The sequence below is a fragment of the Xiphophorus hellerii genome, chromosome 15 (assembly GCF_003331165.1).
Source record: "Xiphophorus hellerii strain 12219 chromosome 15, Xiphophorus_hellerii-4.1, whole genome shotgun sequence".
NCBI classification, from domain to species: domain Eukaryota; kingdom Metazoa; phylum Chordata; class Actinopteri; order Cyprinodontiformes; family Poeciliidae; genus Xiphophorus; species Xiphophorus hellerii.
This window is the reverse complement of record NC_045686.1, coordinates 20,628,150-20,647,469: the sequence shown is the minus strand read 5'-3', so window position 1 is coordinate 20,647,469 and position 19,320 is coordinate 20,628,150. Positions and strand designations below refer to the sequence as shown.

General features: G+C 41.7%; 2 protein-coding genes across 2 annotated transcripts; one reads left to right on the top strand and one right to left on the bottom strand.

The window, feature by feature from the left end:
• The first annotated feature begins 7,740 nt into the window (after positions 1-7,740).
• Positions 7,741-12,319, top strand: LOC116734359 (proteasome subunit alpha type-6). The gene is made up of 7 exons (XM_032585701.1): positions 7,741-7,923; positions 8,442-8,536; positions 8,630-8,711; positions 10,156-10,311; positions 10,402-10,580; positions 10,827-10,921; positions 12,093-12,319. Exons 1-7 carry the CDS (start codon positions 7,848-7,850, stop codon positions 12,148-12,150), a joined length of 741 nt encoding a protein of 246 aa, XP_032441592.1. The 5' UTR covers positions 7,741-7,847; the 3' UTR covers positions 12,151-12,319.
• Positions 12,320-13,340: 1,021 nt separating this feature from the next.
• On the bottom strand, positions 13,341-15,685 carry LOC116734358 (NF-kappa-B inhibitor alpha-like). The gene is made up of 6 exons (XM_032585700.1): positions 15,402-15,685; positions 14,705-14,810; positions 14,396-14,603; positions 14,218-14,306; positions 13,864-14,124; positions 13,341-13,755 (listed from the first exon to the last, which is right to left on the bottom strand). The coding sequence occupies exons 1-6, from the start codon at positions 15,611-15,613 to the stop codon at positions 13,726-13,728; spliced, it is 906 nt and encodes a 301-aa protein (XP_032441591.1). The 5' UTR covers positions 15,614-15,685; the 3' UTR covers positions 13,341-13,725.
• Between the last annotated feature and the right edge of the window lie 3,635 nt (positions 15,686-19,320).

Here is a 19,320-nt window from a genome sequence, read left to right as displayed (position 1 = left end):
GGGCTTTGGATTGATGTACATCATTAATTGTTACCTTGGACAAGCCCTGCAAACACCCAGTGGAAAGAGTCATTTTCAATAGATCGGAAACAATTGAGCCGCTTTTCCCCGAACGCGGAAGCTGAGGTGCAAAGAGCCCATTGTGCTTCAAGACCTGACCTGTGAATGTAGCTTAATAAGTAAGAATATATCAAATTTTTTGTAGTGCTCAAAGATGCTTAAAATTCTGTTGAATTTCGACATATTTTCATCAACTTGAATGTCTGGTCATGACGTTTAACAGAATGTAATTTGGGACAGAGGCATGAAACTTTATTCATATTTTATGATGCTGTTTGTATTAAGTGAATAAATGAAAAAAAAAAATCACAATACATTCAAGCTTGTTTTTGTTGCAATCATTAAAGTTGTGTGTTGTATGATCATTTCTCCCAGGAGAAAGAACAGGTAAAGATGAAACATTGAAAGTGATTCATTCAGAGGCGAGGATTGATGAAAGCTTTGCCCAAAGCTACATCCTGCTTTCTGTTTTAGGTCATTTACAGTCAATTTTGCATGTTAGCACATCCAAGTTTCCTGCAGCTGTACAGTACAATAGTAGAGCAGCACAAAGGCCAAATTAGTCACGACATCAAAGTTATAGCCATGCGAAAGTTAAAAAAAAAAAAAGAAAGCTAGCAGTGAGCTTCTTCAGGCAACGTTTTAGTATATATTTATTTCAAGAATGATTTAAAAGTTGAACCAGTTTTCATTTTCAGCTTCTGCTCGGTTCCACACTACAAGCATATCTGACCTCTCCAATCTGCCGCTGCTCTGCATGTTGATCTGTGTAAAGTCCCTGGTTGTTTCAGCCCTAATCTTCCACGTTACTACGCCCAAAGTCCCGTCCACACCCAGGTGCTTCGCATCCGTGGAAGAAAACCGGGATGACAACATTCTCTTTCTTTTCCTATTTAAGAACACTAAATGTCCGCGTAATGCCCCGAGGCGCCGCCAACGTCTTGAACTTCAAGACGCTCCTGGCGTGCGGTGTGATCGTTTGATTGGTTTTAACATGCCAACCCGCAAGATAATTCACTAGGAACAAGATGCAAATTCAAAAGAAACTGGTAGTAAACGGAAGCCAGCTCCAGGTGTGAGCGCACGCGTCTTCAGTGGACTTGGCTTTATCGTCTTTGCTCCGCTCAGCACTTTCGTCCTCGGCAGATAAGCAGTTCTTAGAAGCTGCTCACAGTCCGCAGGTTCTTAGAAACCAAACGCGTCATGTGTGCATGAAAACCGACCGAGATGTTGTGTTTTAAAGGTATATTATACATTTGCTTTTTAAAAAAACCGTTTGTACAGCCCTTTAACATTTCCATTTTGTCAAACTTCAATGAATTTTATGTGACAGAGAAACACACAAATGTTCATAATTGTGTGTAATTTTGCAACCAAACTCACTGAAAGTGTGACAAGTCTTCCCCCCCTTTAACCTTTCTTAATTCTGGTATGAAATAGTAAAACAATCTTGAACTTCAGTTCAGTTCATCATTAAAAAACAGAAGTATATGGAGCAAGTGCAAGGATACTAGGACATGGCTGTCCAAGAGAGCATTTATCGGCGAAACATTTGATAAGAGGTTCGGTGCTCAGGTAGAAGAGTCTCAAATATTGCCTGGAAACTCCACAGATTTAGTATTAAAGGGTTTTTTTTTTTCAAACCTGACAGACTCAGTTCGATTGGGGGGGAAAAATTGCAACATTTGCTAGATTTTCGGCTGCTGCAGTTCTCTTTCACGCTATTTTGTGTACAAGGATTCCGACCAATTGAAAAACTTGTTTCCCTCCTCGCCTGTGGTGGCGCTGCACTGGAAGAAACGACACAGAAACCTCTGAAGAAGACTTGAGCGCAACTTCCTTCTTCGTAAAACGCAAACAAAAATGGAGGGTCGTCAAATTCTAGCGGTCGTAGGATTTCTCTTTCATCTTTAATAAAAGACCACGAGCCTTTTCTCCCACTAGTGGTAAACTTGCGTGTTTGTTTTGGTTGCATTTACCCAGGATCCTCTGCGCTGTGGTCCGCTTCCTGCTTTTGGAGCCGTCTCTGGTGCGCTTGGTGTTCACACATGCGTTCGAACTGCGCCAGCGTTCGCTTCACCCAAACCGAGACCTCGGTCTGCTTTTTTTTTTTTGGTTCGCGTCGGAGTTCAACTGCGCATTCGCAGCTCCCCAAACAAACTGGGCTTTCAAAGCAAGTGAACTAGAATTTGATTAGAGCGAACTCAATAGTGCTGCCTGTGAAGAAAGAGGTTTGCCACAAGCCATTCAGTGGACACATTCAAGGCCGGATCTACATGTGGGGCCGCTTCACGTTACAGTCAAGCGACTGAGAAGCTGGAAGCTGAGAGTTCGTGTCCGGGATTTCTTTTCTTTTTTTTTTTTTTCTGTAAGCAAGCACTTCAAAAAATCCATGGTTTCGACTTTTGAAAGCTTTTCACAACAGTTTCTAGAAAATGAGTCACAACTGCTGCGTTCTGTCATACCTAAGAGTCCAGTCATGTTTACCTTTCCCCCTCCCTGTTGCCTAACATCTAAACTTCTGAGCTTGGAAAACATTAGCCACCATGGTGGCTTTGCAATGTGACACAGTATTTTCATAAATGGTGGAGATCCCCCCCCTGAGCACCACCACCACCACCACCTGACACGCTCTAGATATGCCTCCCACGCCTTCTCTCAACGCAGCGCGGGTGGGGGTCTTTCTGGTCTCAAGATGTGAACAGCATACAGTACGATCTGATACCTTATGAATGAGACAAAGTAAGAACAGAAGCGGTGAGGGAGAGACAAAGAGTTGAGGTGGGCAAGAGAACAGGAAGGGGGGAGGAAGGTGAGGTATCAGGATGAAGGGGTAATAATTGTGGGGGTGGGGGGAGGCTTTATGTCTCACTTATGAAATATCAAATAAGCAGTTTTGTGTTTAAACCCATAAACTAAATCGCCGGAGTTAATAATAGATATTGCATTTATGTAAACTAGTGCTTTGCATTCGTTCTGTGTCGATTCAAGTCTAAGCAACTCGACAGGAAACCATCAAAAGCTGCGTTTCCATTCAGAATAAAGTTGCGCTAATTAAAATGACAAAGATAAATTATTTTTGTATAATTGGAATCAAGGGAATTTTTCGGGGGTAAAAAAAACCAAAAACATGTTTTTTTTTTTGGTTTTTTTTGATAAAACAAATTGCGCCAGGATGAGGCGGTTTTTCAGCCGCATCGAAACTCGCGTCACACGAGTCTTGTGATCAACAGCCGGGTGCGAAGAAAACGACAAGTAGCAGTGGGAGGAGGACGGTTCGTGGTTTTTTTGGCTTTTTTTCCTTCTTCTTTTTCGGACAATGTGAATAAAAAGTTGTGTGTCATTCAAACTCTTTTGCAAAATCGCCAACTACAATTTCCACAAAACGTTGCATACTCCAAAGTGCAAGGGGCTTGTAGCTCCAACGCCCGAATGAGACGCCGACGTCTCCTCTGATGGCTGATGAGAGCTACCACCACGGCTGGACGATGAATAAGTCTCTTATTTAACCGTATACATCCGTCGCTGCCATGATTTTTGATAACTCGTCGTTTGAACAAGCTCATTCAAGTGCGATTTTAATTCAATTCCTTATTTAACGGAAGCAACACATTTGCAAACTTGTGTGGTTTTTTTTCCCGACTTTAGCAGGATGGCGACGAAGATCTGTGCACGTTTGCGTCGGAAAAGCAGCTAGTCGTTTGCGATTATAACCCAGTTCTGCACAACGTGTAAAAGAGTCAAACAGGAAGTTGAGACTATAACCAGCAGCCGGGGGACTTTTTGCCTGGAAGTGATCATCAGAACCTTTTAGCCGCGATTATCGGCAGGTGCGTCGCCGAGTCCAGATTCTGCTGATCGCACATCCTGCCACCTCACCGATCCTCCCTCGTGAGTCATTATCCGAATAAGTAAGTAACTTATAAAGAGGAAGCCGACATCCTCTATGTGGCTGCGTTATCTACCTGCAGAGGGAAAATCCCTGATGACACACAGAGTGGACATTAGAGCAAAGGAAGAAGGAAATGGGATTTGGGATTTTACCAAGACACAACAAGTGATTTCTCCTCCCTTGCAGATGACCCTTTGACCTTATCTACCCTGACCACTAGCCATCTGCAGTTATCTATAACCTTTCAGTCCATTTATCCATGAATAACTCTAGAACAGAATGAAAACTTCTTCTCATGCCAGCTTTGAAGCGCAAGCGCGATTATTTACAGTATTTGTTTACAACGTTGTCTTGTAGTTGTGCGGGACGTTACTTAGGCCTCAGTGTTTTGCTCTCGCAGGAAATTGTAACACGCGTCGCTTCCTCATTTGGGTTCCCACAGACTCTTGCGAATACACGGTTGCATACTTGCACGCCCGACGCATGTGCATGCAAATCGGTATTTTTATTCGGCCATCGCAGGCAGCGTCGAGTGAGAAACAATTGAAAAGGACAACGTGTCAATCGACAGTCACCGTGAGGTCGGACTGTTTCTGCATGAGAGTCGCTCGAGATCAAATGTCAGCGTGTGTGAACCGTGTGACTTTTTTTTTCCACTTGTTGGCCCTGAAGTGCTTACTGGAAAAACACCGGGGCTTTTTTTTTTTTTAAAAGACCTTTAGCCCCATATGTGTCTTCTGGTCTGAACCACTCTGTTAGTAAATTGTAAAAAGTCACAGCGGTTGCTGCTCACAAACAGGAACTTTTGTTTCCTCTGCAGCAATAAGCACGGCATTGCAACACTGCAGGTCTTTAAGAAGCTGAACTGGGTCGTAAAACACCAAAATGATGTGAGTCGGTTTAAAAATGACTGCAGTTCATTTGGGATGTATCTGCTAAAGCAGCTATTTTAACGTTACTTCGTGTAGATTGTGTTTCTGAGTGACATTTTGCAAACTTTCCCTTGCAACCTTGCAACTTTACACCTGCCAGAGACTCACTGAGAGCCATTTCGATTCACTCCGTCATATGCACTCTCTTCTTCACCTTTATGTTGCACTCTCACCTTCACTGTAATCTGTCTTGCTTCTTCTTCTCTCCTCCACCTTTCTTCTACCTCCTACTAAAGATTACAGCATCATCTGCAAACATCATAATCTTTCAGACTGCCCTACTTCATCCAGCCACCTTTCTGTCACCAGTAGTCTTAAAGGCAGTGTTGTATAAAGTACTGAAATCTCAGAGTCAAGTAAAAGTACAAGTACCTCTCCAAAATATGACTTTGGTAAAAGTCCAAGTCACTGACTGAAATGTTACTTGAGTAAAAGTCTTAAAGTATTTGAAACTTCTTGTACTTAAGTATGGAAATTACTGTAAAAATGGATGTACTCAAGTAATGTAATGAAAAGTACAAGTAAAAAGTAAAACAAAGCAAATGCAGTTTGAATGACATTTTTTATATTTTGGTAAACTTGTCAAATACACTTAAAATAATGTACACAACCAAGTGCAGGCAAAATTAAACCTGCTAATAGATATGCCTGCAGGCATCATTTAGTTAAGAAAATTAGGTGCTTTACCTATAGCACAAGGTTAACTTAACCGGCTTTACAACTGAACCAGCTTCTTAGTATACCCTCCAGGACAGAAAATACAAAGTTTTTGTAAGCCTTAAGTTTTCCCTTCAAGTAAGGTCAGTGCTGAAAATGAGAAAAATAAATAGTACAGAAAATGCGGCCAACATGAAGAAAAAGATCTGTTACGATTACTCTACTTCACAAATCAGTGAATCAGTCAATCCTACAGTCAGTAGGTGGTGCACACAACTGGTCATTATGCAAAAGAAAAAAAGAACTGGGAGGAAAATGCAGCTTATTGGCATCTGTAAACCTGGTTTTGAACTTGCTTGCCTTTCCTATATTCGTTAAATTTAGTCTAAATTGCTATCGCTATGGCTTCTGTCCCCCCTTGAACAGAGGAGTCTAGGTAGCCTGCTACAGTCAACATTAGGCCTAAGCTAAATACACCACGTGTGGAACTGAAACAATGCCAAACAAAGTTCATTTATGGTCAAGATTTCACAATACAGTAGTGCCTAGTGACCAAGCTATAGTTACTGAAACACGAGGATTATAACCATTTCATAAGAAGTTACCTCGATGTGTTTCTTCAAGTTGGACGGGGAGTTTTTGTAAGATAGAATTTCCATGTGACTGCTACTGATTGCGAGACTTGCTTTGTGTTTAATGGGAGAAGCGAAACAGGTGTATCCTAATTAAAAGTAAAGAAATCAAGAAATGGCAAAAAATGTGGAATGAAGATAAGAAAGGAAGAAGATTATATGAAGTACAAAAGTCAGTTTGAATTCGAAGCATTAATGAACGAAACAGAAGAGAAGAAATAATAATTAGTAGATTAAGAGTAGGTCATACCTACTTAAATGACATGCTTTATAAAATAGGGAGGAAAAATAATGATAAATGTGAGAGATGTGGAGAGAAAGAAAATGTAGAACACATATTGATGAACTGTAAGTCAAATGAACTCAAAAGGGAAGAATTAAAGAGAATAGTTAGAAATATGGGGCATGAATGGAATCTTAAAGGTATATTAGGAAATGAAGGAAACATAACAGATATTCACAAATTAAGGAAAGCATTGTTTATTTATCTTAAGAATACAAAATTAAAAAGTAGAATTTAATAGATATGAAGTAATGCTTCTACACACTCATGTACAGTAGGTGGCGGTATGCACCTTAAAGTTGCTTGTGATCCGCCATAATAGAAAAGAAGAAGAAGAAGAAGTATCCTATTGGTGGTGATGAACAAGCCCAGGCACTTTGTTCGGTAGCCTACTTGCTACTTGCTAATCAGTAGGTGGGGTCAAAACACTTGCGTTTCTCTCTCTCGCTTTTTTGTAACGAGTAACTAAACCACACATTGAAAATGTATCGGAGTAAAAGTACGCAATTAAGTTCGGAAATATAGTGAAGTAAAAGTGAAAGTCATCAAAAATTTTCATACTCCAGGAAAGTATGAAGTACTCCAAAATATACTTAAGTAAAGTAGTGAAGTATTTTTACTTCGTTACTATACAACACTGCTTAAAGGGTCAGAATTATGTATATTGCAGGCACCTAGTTCCATTTTATAGCACACTCAGGTAACTGCGTTACCTTCAGTTGTTATAAACATGCTACATATTAAAATATGCCTTGAAAGAAATTTGAATTTGCAATTTAATGCCTTGAAATTGGGCGTCTGTCTTTTAATTTAATGGTCATTGACAAAAGTGACAATAACAAAAAATTAAATCAGGCAAAAGAAACATTTTACAAATATTTTTCAATAAAAAAACGTACACAGCTTTAACAAAAACTGCAGGTGTGTGTGTGTGTCTGAGTCTGGTGAATTTTCGGTAAAAACGTGTTTGTTATTCTTTCAATGAAGTTACTCAAGTAAAAAAGTAAAAAGCCTAGTAAAAAATATTCCTAAACGTAAATTTTTTCAAAAAAAAGTTGCACAAGTACATGTAACTAGTTACCACCCAACTCCTGATACCCATAAATATAGTTTATAAAATGAAACTAATTTGTTAACATGCTAAAAATTCCCTTTCATAAGTGTAATCACGTTTACACCGTCATTCGTCGGGTTTTTTTCTACTAGAAACCAATAACGCGCGCCGACTTACTTGAATCGCCATGGTAACGCGGCAAGACCTCTCACACCGGATGAAGTTACTCGGCCCCTCAAATCAGTTTCCGGGTGGAAATATTTGTTCATGAAGTGAAGTCTGCTTGCAAATTCATTGGGGGGAAACGAACTTTCCGGACAAAATTTAAGCTCGCAGAATGTCCCGAGGCTCGAGTGCAGGGTTCGACCGACACATCACCATCTTCTCTCCCGAGGGGAGGCTCTATCAAGTCGGTCAGTATCCTGGAGCTGTTCACGTTGGTAGGAGCCGCTTCGTTGGCTCACTTGTTTTCTTGCTAGCTAAATGCTCTGTCATGGTTCGCTGAGGCCGGCTCCTGGCTCGCATTTGACACCCGCCAGAGTGAAAGCAGAGTCGCTTATAAATGTGAAACATAAGGTTAGAGTGTCCGTGCTGTTACATTTGCGTTTCCTTTTATGACGCTGATATGTAACAAAGTAGCGAATGTTAAGAGCGAGCCTGCTTGCTAGGCTAGTTAGCATAGTTAACATCACACTTTACATGGCTTATTTACTACAGAGACAGCTTGCATTTGTGTTTAATATTTAATATTTGGATTTCTAAAGAGTTTATTTTATTGTAGTGTTTTCATTCTGTGAAAAAAAACGTGAGGTGTTTATTATACAGTAGTTGAAGATCTGAATTAGCCCTTCGCCTCTGTAGCCAGTCATGGTGCAGTGTTTTCAGCTGTATGACAATCTTTTACTTCATTTTATTTCTTCATCTTTTTCAGAATATGCTTTCAAAGCTATAAACCAGGGTGGCTTAACGTCGGTAGCGGTCCGAGGGAAGGACTGTGCAGTTGTTGTAACACAAAAGAAAGTACCGGTGAGTGGAGGGATGCTTGCAGTTTCCAGGTCGATAAAGGATGTAGCCATGTTGGCCATTTTCTCACTGCTCCGGTCTTCTTTCTTTCGACAGGATAAGCTTCTGGATGCCTCCACAGTGACCCACCTCTTCAGAATAACAGACAACATCGGATGTGTAATGTCTGGGATGACGGGTGAGGAATTGAGCATTAAGGTCTAATACGTAGGTGTATACAATAAGTAAAGCTTAGCTTAGCATGAGTAGCAATGAGTTTTTTAAACCAACAACATACTTTCATATCAATAACCAATTGATATGCACATAACAACCAGTTATGTGCATGGATGTAAAGATGTAGGTACAAAAACTCCATTATCTTATCTAATTATCTTTCCATATTCCACCCTTGTTTGTTAAGTTTAAGTTAAAAGCAGAAATACTCAACATTTGCTGTATTAGAGACACAATTTTACAATATTGTTTAGTTTTGCTCTTTAAAATAAGACTTGGGTTACTCAGTGAAACGCATCATTACCTAATACATAAAGCTAACACATTGGCAAGAAATATGGGGAAAATTGGCACAATTGAAACATAGAATTTTACAAGACCTTACTGAGCTGTTATTTTGGACACAATTGACTTTCTGCGTCAATTGTTTTATTTATGTTGACATGATGTAGGCTTTTTAACATGTAAAGGAAACATATGAGGCAGGTACATATTTTGTTAAATGTGTTTTTATGCCTCCTCTGAGACACGTAGACTAGCACAGACAAGTAATTATGACTAGACTGTCATTTCTCCTGGTAGTTTAACTGAGAGTTTGTATCTAGTTAGCTGCAGGATTTTGATGAGTCACTTTCTGCCATTTTTATGGGTTCTGATGAAATTCCTAATTCTGAACCGTCCCTTTGGATGTGAAACCACAGAAAGCATCATTTTCAATGTGAATGTGAGCAGGTATGACGATAAAATCGTTGAGGCAAAAGTACCGTATTTTCTGCACTATAAGGCGCACCACATTATAAGGCGCACCTTCAATGAATGGCCTATTTTAAAACTTTTTTCATATATAAGGCGCACCGGATTATAAGGCACACTCTCGGCTTTTTGCCTTATAGTGCGGAAAATACGGTACTCATGGGCCAAGAAAGAAACAAAAACAAAAAGCATAAAGTCAAGTAGATATGGTTGTCCAAGTTTTTTAAATTTATTTATTTATTTGCAGGAAAGGGATATTTTAAGAATTTTGCACGTTTTCTGTTACGTCTAGTTTTTCAATTCTTTTAGGCTTGGTGGAACAAATGTAATCAGTCATTCCAACAGGATTTGGATCGCTTACTTTCAAAACGTTTCTCATATTTAGCTGAGTTTAATAGATTCAATAAAAGTTGATTGATCAAGTGCAGCAAAGTCGACTTTTCGGTAACAGACGTGGTTCTACTTATTATACAAGTTTGCTTGTATAAAGACGGGTACGTGTGTCGTGTTTAACTTTGTAGAAAAATTATGGAAATAACTTTTGACGTAAATCCCTGAAACCTATATCAATTTAAACACATACAATTTTTTTTAGCCTGTTTCAAAGTGAAACTGGAAGCGAATCATGTTTTGTTGTCGTCTCCTCCCTACAGCTGACAGCAGGTCTCAGGTCCAGCGAGCTCGCTACGAGGCGGCCAACTGGCAGTACAAGTACGGTTACGAGATCCCGGTGGACATGCTGTGCAAGAGGATCGCCGACATCTCGCAGGTCTACACGCAGAACGCAGAGATGCGACCGCTGGGCTGCTGTGAGTTGACGCCCCGCGTCCCTGCGTGTTTTTGACCCTCGGAAGCTCCGCCCGGGAGTGAACGCGGGTGCGTGTCCGTATGATCGGCAGGTATGATCGTGATCAGCGTGGACGAGGAGTACGGCCCGCAGGTGTACAAGTGCGACCCGGCCGGCTACTACTGCGGCTTCAAGGCCACCGCCGCCGGAGTGAAGCAGACAGAAGCCACCAGCTTCCTGGAGAAGAAAGTAAAAAAGAAACTGGACTGGACCTTCGAGCAAACGATCGAGGTGAGGTTGTTCTGCCGACGTCGCGCAGGTTAATAAGAAAACAACTTGAATGTGAAAGCAGCTTGCGTAACTTGTGGTGGTTTCCTGCCTTCCTCTAGCACATTATATAACCATCATGTTCTGTTGATAAGAAGCAGAAAAGCACTAAAGGTGTAATAAATCCACATAACTGTGATAAAATGAAACCTGACACTGCTCTGTCTCCTAAACCTTTTTTTTTGTTGTTGTTTTTTTGCTCCGCCTCAGACGGCCATTTCTTGTCTTTCGACTGTCCTTTCCATTGACTTCAAGCCCTCTGAGCTGGAGGTGGGCGTCGTGACAACACAGGAGCCCAAGTTCAGGTACATTTGCAGCAGATGATTGCTTCTCAGAAGTGAAATCAGAGCGCCTCAGAGGCAAACAGCATTACTGTCAGGCTTCTTTGTTTTAAGAGTCTGTATTTTCTCATCAGTCTTGCACAAGTATGAATTCACTAGAGGTGCAAATCTTTCAGTGTAGCGATTCTTAGGGTCACGATTTGATTCAGAAACCATTTTTAATCAGAAACCAGTTTTTCTGTTTAAGTTATGTGAAAGGAAAAGACAGGGTAAACAGACCATTTACTGAAAACATTTCTATAATAACGTTTCATACTGCATCATATTTCTATCAGTTTATATTTAGACAAAAATAGGTTTGTGTATAAAATTCTGTCATTTAAGTTCCCAGTGTTAGGTTAGCTTAGCTGCCTGGTCTTTTCTTAAATAAAGAAAAATCTCATTCAAAATATAATCTGACAAAAAAAAAATATGCAGACTAAAATTGATTTTTGAGCATTTTGAATCGATTCAGAAATTCCAGGACTAAGAATTGCTTTTTTATTTTACTTTTGTCCAGAAACGTTTCTATATTTTAGTTTTTAGAACTACAAGAAAAGGAATTCATAATTTCACACACAAAAAATTATTTAGAAATCTGAATTGTGTGGCGTGCTCCTGTTTTCAATCCCCCTCAATCTTATCCTCCTAAAGTTTGCATTCAGAATTCATAAACGTTTAATTTAATCTCATGACAACTTTTTGACCTTCTGAACTGTGAAAAGTGGCAGTGGCAGCATTATGGTGTGGGAGTGCTGTCCTTCAGTAGGGTCAGGAAAGAGCGATGGAGCTAAATGTGGGTCATGCCTGCAAGAAAACCCTTTAGAGGCCTGATCAGACTTAAGACAAGGGTGGAGAAACAGCCTTTGAACATGAATAAAGGCATATTTATGTGTAAGAACGGCCTAGTCAAAGTCTAGACCTAAATCCATTTGGTCTTGGAGCTTAAACTGCAGCCAGAGATGTTTCTATGAACAGTTGAAAGCCATGTGTCGTTTTTCTTCTGATTTATGACCATGAGTTACTTTGAGTAGGCCAATCTCGTGAGATTCGTGGTTGCAATTCGACAGCGTTCAAGGGTTATAAACGCAACCTGGCGTTAATCTGGGAATCCCACAAACGCCGCCGACCGTCTTTCTGCCGTCGTTTCCTGCAGGATCCTGACAGAGTCTGAAGTAGACACCCACCTCATGTCGTTGGCAGAGCGGGACTGAGCGGGCGCAGAGACGCCACCTGTTTGACTGACGCAGAGCATGATGGGAAGTGCAGTTTTCCCAGATGGAGGCTGGTGTTTATCTTTGTTTGCTGTACATTTATCCTTTCTCTCCCCCTCTCCTCCATATGATTTCATTCAACAATAAAACAAGTTTTTGGAGTAAAACATATTTTTTGTCCTATTTATTGTTCAGCATGCAAGGCTGTATTTAATGTTCAGGTTTGTTTGACAGAAGTGGAAATGGTTATGGGAACATGCAACTGGGCTTCCTGTTGTGGCTTTAGTCATATGACTCTGAAGTTATTTTACTACACTGTCACTGATTTGACCTCTTTTTTTTTTTTTTCTCTGAAGTACATAGATCATGACAAAAGTAGCTCATTTACAACGAACAGGAAACGTTCAGCTGAAATAGGGGAGAGTTTCTCTTATTAGCTCTGAATGGTTTTGTCTCTAAGTTGACACGTGGGCTTCCTTTTAACTGAGAAGGTTCGGGATTCTTATCAATGAACGCATCGAGCTCGGCTCATTCTTTGGCTATTCTGTCACCGGGATTTATCAGAAATTCAAACAATGTGTCAACTTTCACGACATCCACTTTTCTCCTGTACTCTCTGCGGGTGCATTTTTTTTCCATTTTGGTACAGGATTATGAAATTTATCCCAGGAAGCGACCGACACCAGGAACCTGCGGGGAATCCAACGTTTAAGATATTCCAGCTTATCTCCAACAGGAAGTCTTGTACTTCCCAGACTTGAACAGTTTCCCTGTTATGATACAGCAGTAAATCGACTCGGCTTTCTTTTCCACTCTTGCAAAAAAAAAAAAAAAAAAAAGGAACATTTCCTTGTTGCCGCGACTACCCAGCGGTGCCAGTTCCGCGGCTGCCGCTCGGAGTGGAATGTGAGCACGCCGTGTTCCTCCAGCCCAGGGACTTTTCAGCGCGGTGACTCAGAGACCCGCTGACCTCGCCCAACAAAGGAAATCCCATACTGTTCCTACCGGGGCTTACTCTGATCTTTTTTTCTCTCTTTCTCTTTCTGAGTGACTCGGCCTTGTGGTTTTATTGTGAGAAATGACGCTTCTTACAAAGTTTTGGAAAGACCAGCGAAGAGTCATCCTTCATATGGAGGGAAATTCAACTATTGGCTCAGCTGAGGAAAAACCACGAGTCACAACTGTTCATGTTCATAGACTTTTTTTTTTTTTTTATTTGACTTTTTTCAGGATAATAGTGTTTAAATTCACACTTAGTACAAAAATAGGATCTCTGTATTTACAATATGTTACATAGCTTGCATTTATACAATATATTTATATTTTTACACAGTTGCGGACCATACGGAGGTCTCGCCGTGGTTGTTTTTTTCAGCAATCTTGACCGTACAACCATCTTCGTTCCCCGTTTTGCAGTCTCGGGGGGGCCAGCACCCGCGTGCCTGAACCGTTGGAGGAGGGAGCGGGACATGGAGAGGGGGAGCTCGACCGGCTTCTGTACCCCGTTGGGAGCCGTTCTTCGGCAAACCCGTTAGCAGCTTGACGTTCGCACCATGAGCGATGAGGGTGCCTTTTCTACTTCCCGAACACTATGTCGTCATAGACCTAAAGAGATGCAAGACAAGAACTCATGAGAAATCCTGCTTTACTTTGGAAGATCCTACTATATGAGAAGTGTTATCTCAGCGGCGCCAATCCGATAAAGACGCTTACCTCATCCTCCAGCAACTCCAGGTCCTCCATGTCGCTGTCGTCTGACTCGCTCTCGGGCAGCGCCCTCAGCTCCAGCGCCGTCCGCTCGTACAACTGGCAGCGGATCTCGTCGTTCTGCCGCCCGTACGTAAGGTGGTACGGCGTGAAGCCTCCGTAGTTCTGGCAGTTGACCTCTGCGCCGAGGTCAAGAAGGCATCGGACTAGCGTGGGGTTCTGCAGATCGACAGCCAAGTGGAGCGCTGTCCGTCCACTGCAGGGTTCCTGGAGGAAAACCGTAAAAGCCAACAGTTAGATCCGTGTTCGGGTAGCGGTTTCGGAAAGACGTTGCGGAGTTTCGTCTGGACCGAGACCTACCTGTTCGTTGATGTTCGCTCCCAGCTGAACGAGGCTTTCCACCAAGGAAACGTAGCCGTTAATGGACGCCAAGTGGAGGCAGTTGTGTCCTGGGAAAGGCGGAAGAGAAGCTCTGTTAGGGACCCGACTTCGAACACGTTCGATCGAGGTGCAACAGCTCGCACAGGTCGATGCTTACCACTGTAGTTGGGGACGGACAGGACGGAGGTGAGGTGGCGTTGGCAGTTCTGGGTGATGACCCCGAAGCACGCCATGGAGCCGCGTCTGCAGGCGATGTGGAGCGCCGTGTTGCCGCTGTTGTCGGTCAGCAGCGGGTCAGCGCCGGCTTTCAGGAGACAGTCCACCAACTTGGGCTGCTCGGTGATCACTGCCAGGTGGAGGGCAGTCTGAGGAAGAGGACACAGTTATTTAGGCGATGCATGAGACTTAAGATGAGGAACATGTAAGGCTTCTGATCAGCTCTAAAGGGGATGATGTTGATTGTTACCTGTCTTTGGTGGTTCTGTTTGTTGAGGAAAGAGTGACATCTGGAGAGCTGGATCATCTGAAGGGCATGTTCAGTGGCTTCATGAATGATGGCCAAGTGGAGCAGCCTGTTGAGAGGAGGAGGGGGAGAGGGAGTTTTGTTAAAAGAGAGCTTTTAAAAAAAGAAACTACACACAGGGGGAAGTGGTTTCAGTCATATAAGAGAGAACAAAGGCTGAACAGCGGAGCGTTTCGCAACAGTGGAGTTTTGTCGGGTTATTTCCACCAGTTGTGGCTTGACACATCTGATGCTTTATCAGTTCCTGGCATCGGGCCAGGGACTTTCCTGAATGCGCAGAGCGGACTTTAGCACCGCCCCAGACTGCGCGCACACCCCGCACTGCAAAAACTCCTCAATGCCAGTTTGCACGCACTTTTTTTTTTTGTTGTTGTTGTCGTTTGTTTAAAACTTGCACGGTTTGTGCAAACTTTAACCTTCCCAGTGCGCTTTTCTTGTTTTTTGCTTAAATTTGTTTTGCAGCTTTGATCAAATCGCATCCGCATTTACCAACTTCTCCCCTTTTTGAAGCAATGCGCGCAAATTTCCGGAATTTAGATGTTTGTTTGTTTTTGCTTCTCTTTTTGTTTTTTCTTTTGCGCAGATTTGCAACAAAAAAAAAAAAAAAAAAGCAACAAGTACAGTTCAAAACTCCACTTACGTGTCTCCGTCCTCGGTCACCGCGTCCCTCCACGGCTCCCACTCCTCCGTGTTCTCCTCCTTGCATCTCACAGTCAGGTCCTTAAAGTCCTCGATCATCAGGGTTTCGTCCTTTAAGGAGTCCACGCCGCTGTCCAGGCGGTCCTCCAGCATTTTCCCCTGCTTGCTGTCCAAGCTATAATCCATTTGTCCGTGCATTGCGTGAACGGCCATGTTGACGTTGAGAGCGCGCTTATCGGGTCCGCCGCGTCGAGAGGTCAGGGTAGATGTGTCTGCGGAGGGAGACGACGAGCCTTTTTGTGCGCTCTCATGGGCGGAGCCACAGCGGGGGATTTCCGACTGAGTTAGAAACGGCACAAGGGAAATCACATCGGAGCCGTGCTTTTGAGAGAAAAATCCCCCCCCAACTCTCCAAAGGAGACTCAGAATGAAAACCTGTAGTTTCCTATTAGACACCTATTTTCTACCTGCCCTGCGCGTTTGCTCGGGGGCCACATGTCTTCAATGAGACGCGACGGGCATGAATGAGAGGCAAAGACAGCCCCTGACTGGCTCTTGAAGAATTCCCTTCGCGCTCGGGGGAAATTATGTGTTTCAAGTGGCTGACCGAAATGCAGCGCAGCATCATTTTTCCTCACTTGCCGAGTTTAAAACGCGGCGACGCGAGACGCCAGGGGGCCCCGAGTTTCCAGACTTTGACAATTCACACCGACAGTGTAGGAATAACCCGAAGCCGCATCGTCTGCCTCTCTGGTTTGCAAAATTAGTTTGGGTCCAGCGGTTGCCGCAATCACCAAATCACCAAGTGGATTTTTTTTTTTTTTTTTTTACAGCAAAAAGGAAGAAAAAAAAAGTGTGATATTGGGATTGATTCCATGAGCAGTGCATGTTTTGGTAAATGAATTTTCTCCATTTATACGGATGGAGAAAATCCATGTTTCCGAATTTAACATTTTGTGTTGTAGGCCTACATAAAGTTTTTAAATTCAAAAACATGCTTTTGTTTTGTGATCAAATCAGATGAGCAAAAAAAAAAAAAATGATTTTTTGGTTCCCCCCCCTCCCCATAGGCGTAAAAAGTATAAAATAATAATAAGAAATGTACCATTTAAGAAATACAAAAATCGTCCTTGTGACATCAGTTTAGTTCAAATCAGATTCACATTGCGATAATGTAAAAAAAAACAGAAAACTTTTTTGTGCAAACACCTGAACATTTTATATATGTGTTCATTTTACATATTTATTTTCTAGTCGGAGGGGAAAAAAAGACTAGACGTGCATTGGATGGTTTCTGTCTAGAACATGAAAAATTGACACATTTTTTTCTTTTCTTTTTTTTTTTTTTTTACTTGTGCGCTTTACCAGAATTTTGTTTTAAAAAAAAAACAAAAAAAACAACCTTTCAGACATTTCAAAGATTTCACGATGCCATGCACTACAAAGGTTCTCAGGGCCTTTGAAAAAAGAGGAAAAATTCCCACAGCATCACAGATCCTCCGCTGTGCTTACAGCAGTGGGCCTGAGGTGCTTTTCAACAAATTCACCTTTTGTTGAAAGGTGAATTTCAACAAAAGGTTGAAAGTGACAAAGTCACTTGAAAAATATCTTTAAAAAAGAGAAAATAGAAAGCGTTCATCTTAGTTCCATACAGTTCCAGTTAAATTCTCAGTAGAGCTTATAGGAAACTCCATACATTTATATGTATGTGAACTCTCTCATCAGCCTGCACAGTGTTCTTAGTGGTAAAACAAATATGGGTCTTTTGGCTTAAAAAAAAAAAGGTCCCTTGTGTCACATCATATATATACCCAAGTGAAACAGGAACTAATGGAGATGGTCCTGGAACCTCTCATCAACTTACTAAAACATGGATTTAAGGGAATATTTAGGAGTATAGTTGTTTCACCTATATTTTCCAATTATTTCTCAGCATGGGGTCCCCCCCCCCCCCCCCCTCACCGACCTTAACACTCCAATATGTTTGGATTTTTCTGAATTTTCCTGTGTAAAATTATGCTGCTGCAGCAAAAGTGGAATTTACTTTCAGGGGTTGCGAACTGATGTGTCACAGTCAATTTCTGAAAAAGTTCGTCCAGGGGACAAACTGCGTGCTTACATTTCCATGTGTTCCTTTTGTCAAATAGATTTGAAAAAAATAAAATAAATAAATAAAAAAACACACAGTGAAGCTTTAAAGAGACAGAGGATTTCCTCACTTCTCCTGCTTCTTTGTTCTTGGGAAAGAAAGACAGACAGCTGGTTGCTGGGGGTATTCTCTAGTTAGTGGCGCCCTTTTGAAAGCAACAGCTGTTCCACAATGGTGACGGTCTGGAGTTACCCACCTAGTCACGACTTAGTTCCAGCTCGAGGCAAAAACCTGTGCAGGAAAATACTAAAAGTACAAGCCAGAAATTATTTCTTTTGGTAGGAAATTCAAACATGTCCCTGATGTGTGTATATATATATATATATATATATATATATATATATATATATATATATATATACAGTACAGACCAAAAGTTTGGACACACCTTTTAATTCAATGAGTTTCCTTTATTTTCATGACTATTGACATTGTAGATTCACACTGAAGGCATCAAAACTATGAATAACACATGTGGAAATATGCACTAAACAAAAAAGTGTAAAACAACTGAAAATACCCCTTATATTCTAGTTTCTTCAAAGTAGCAACCTTTTGCTGTGATTACTGCTTTGCACACACTCTGCATTTTCTTGATGAGCTTCAAGAGGTAGTCACCTGAAATGGTTTTCACTTCATAGGTGAGCCCTGTCAGGTTAATTTTATATATATATATATATATATATATATATATATATATATATATAATCACAAATGTTTCCCCTCCTGCAGAAGGAAAGCCCTCAGTGTTCTTAGTTCTAGTGCGTGACACAGCTACCTGTCTGGGCTAACCCACATCCCTCTTGACATTTAAGATTAAAAGAAGAAGAAAAATTCCCAGGATCACTTTTTGTTTGCTTTGCGCAAAAAGAGAAAGAAAAAGGTGAGGCTTGGCCGTAAACATAGCAACGGTAACCAAGGAGCGCGATGCAGTCGCACCTCTGTGAGACACGCACACACACACACGCACACACACACACACACACCTTTGCCACACTAACCAGAACGCACGCACACGTCGATACCCGCCCAGAACGGGGCTGTGGTTACCCTGAGATCGCGTCTGACATCAGATAAACGTCAGTTATGTAAGCACGCGCCGTCTCCTCTCTGTCTCCGCTGAATTCCGCACATTCTTGCGCCTCCGCCAACGATCATAATGAGGAATCTGGGGACAAACTGTTCTCTCTCTCTCTCTCTCTCTCTGCTGTGATTTTTCAGATTGCCTGCTTTCATTGTCAGATATTCAGCCCACATGAGAAATACTGGAACTTCCACTTGAAAATGTTTTTTTTTTTCTTCGTCGTCGTCGTTTTCAAGTGTCCCTGTCCATATCTGCTTTGTTTACCCCGCCGGTTGCCTGGATACAAGCAGCTGAGAGCGCAGGTGCTGAATCAGTTGTGTAAATGTGCTGCGCATTGCCCCCTATCTGCGGACTGGGGAAGTGCCGCGTCAGCATTGGTCAGCTGATGCAGTCGGCTGACCCCGTAAAATACTGTAAAAAATAAAAGAACTTTCCCAATTTTTCCCTCATATGGTCAAAAAACAACCACAAGCGTACTTGACTGCTTAAATTTTCAGCCACACAAACGGCTTTTTTGTACTTTGAGACTTTCCCATTCACATGTTGGACTCTTGCAAAAAAATAAAAATAAAAAATTGCCTTAGTTCTATGGCACATTCCATAAATATGAAACTTAAACTTTGAAAATGTCCCCCATTCATAATGGATGTATTACATTTAAGTGAGAAAGGCCAGGGGTGTCAAACT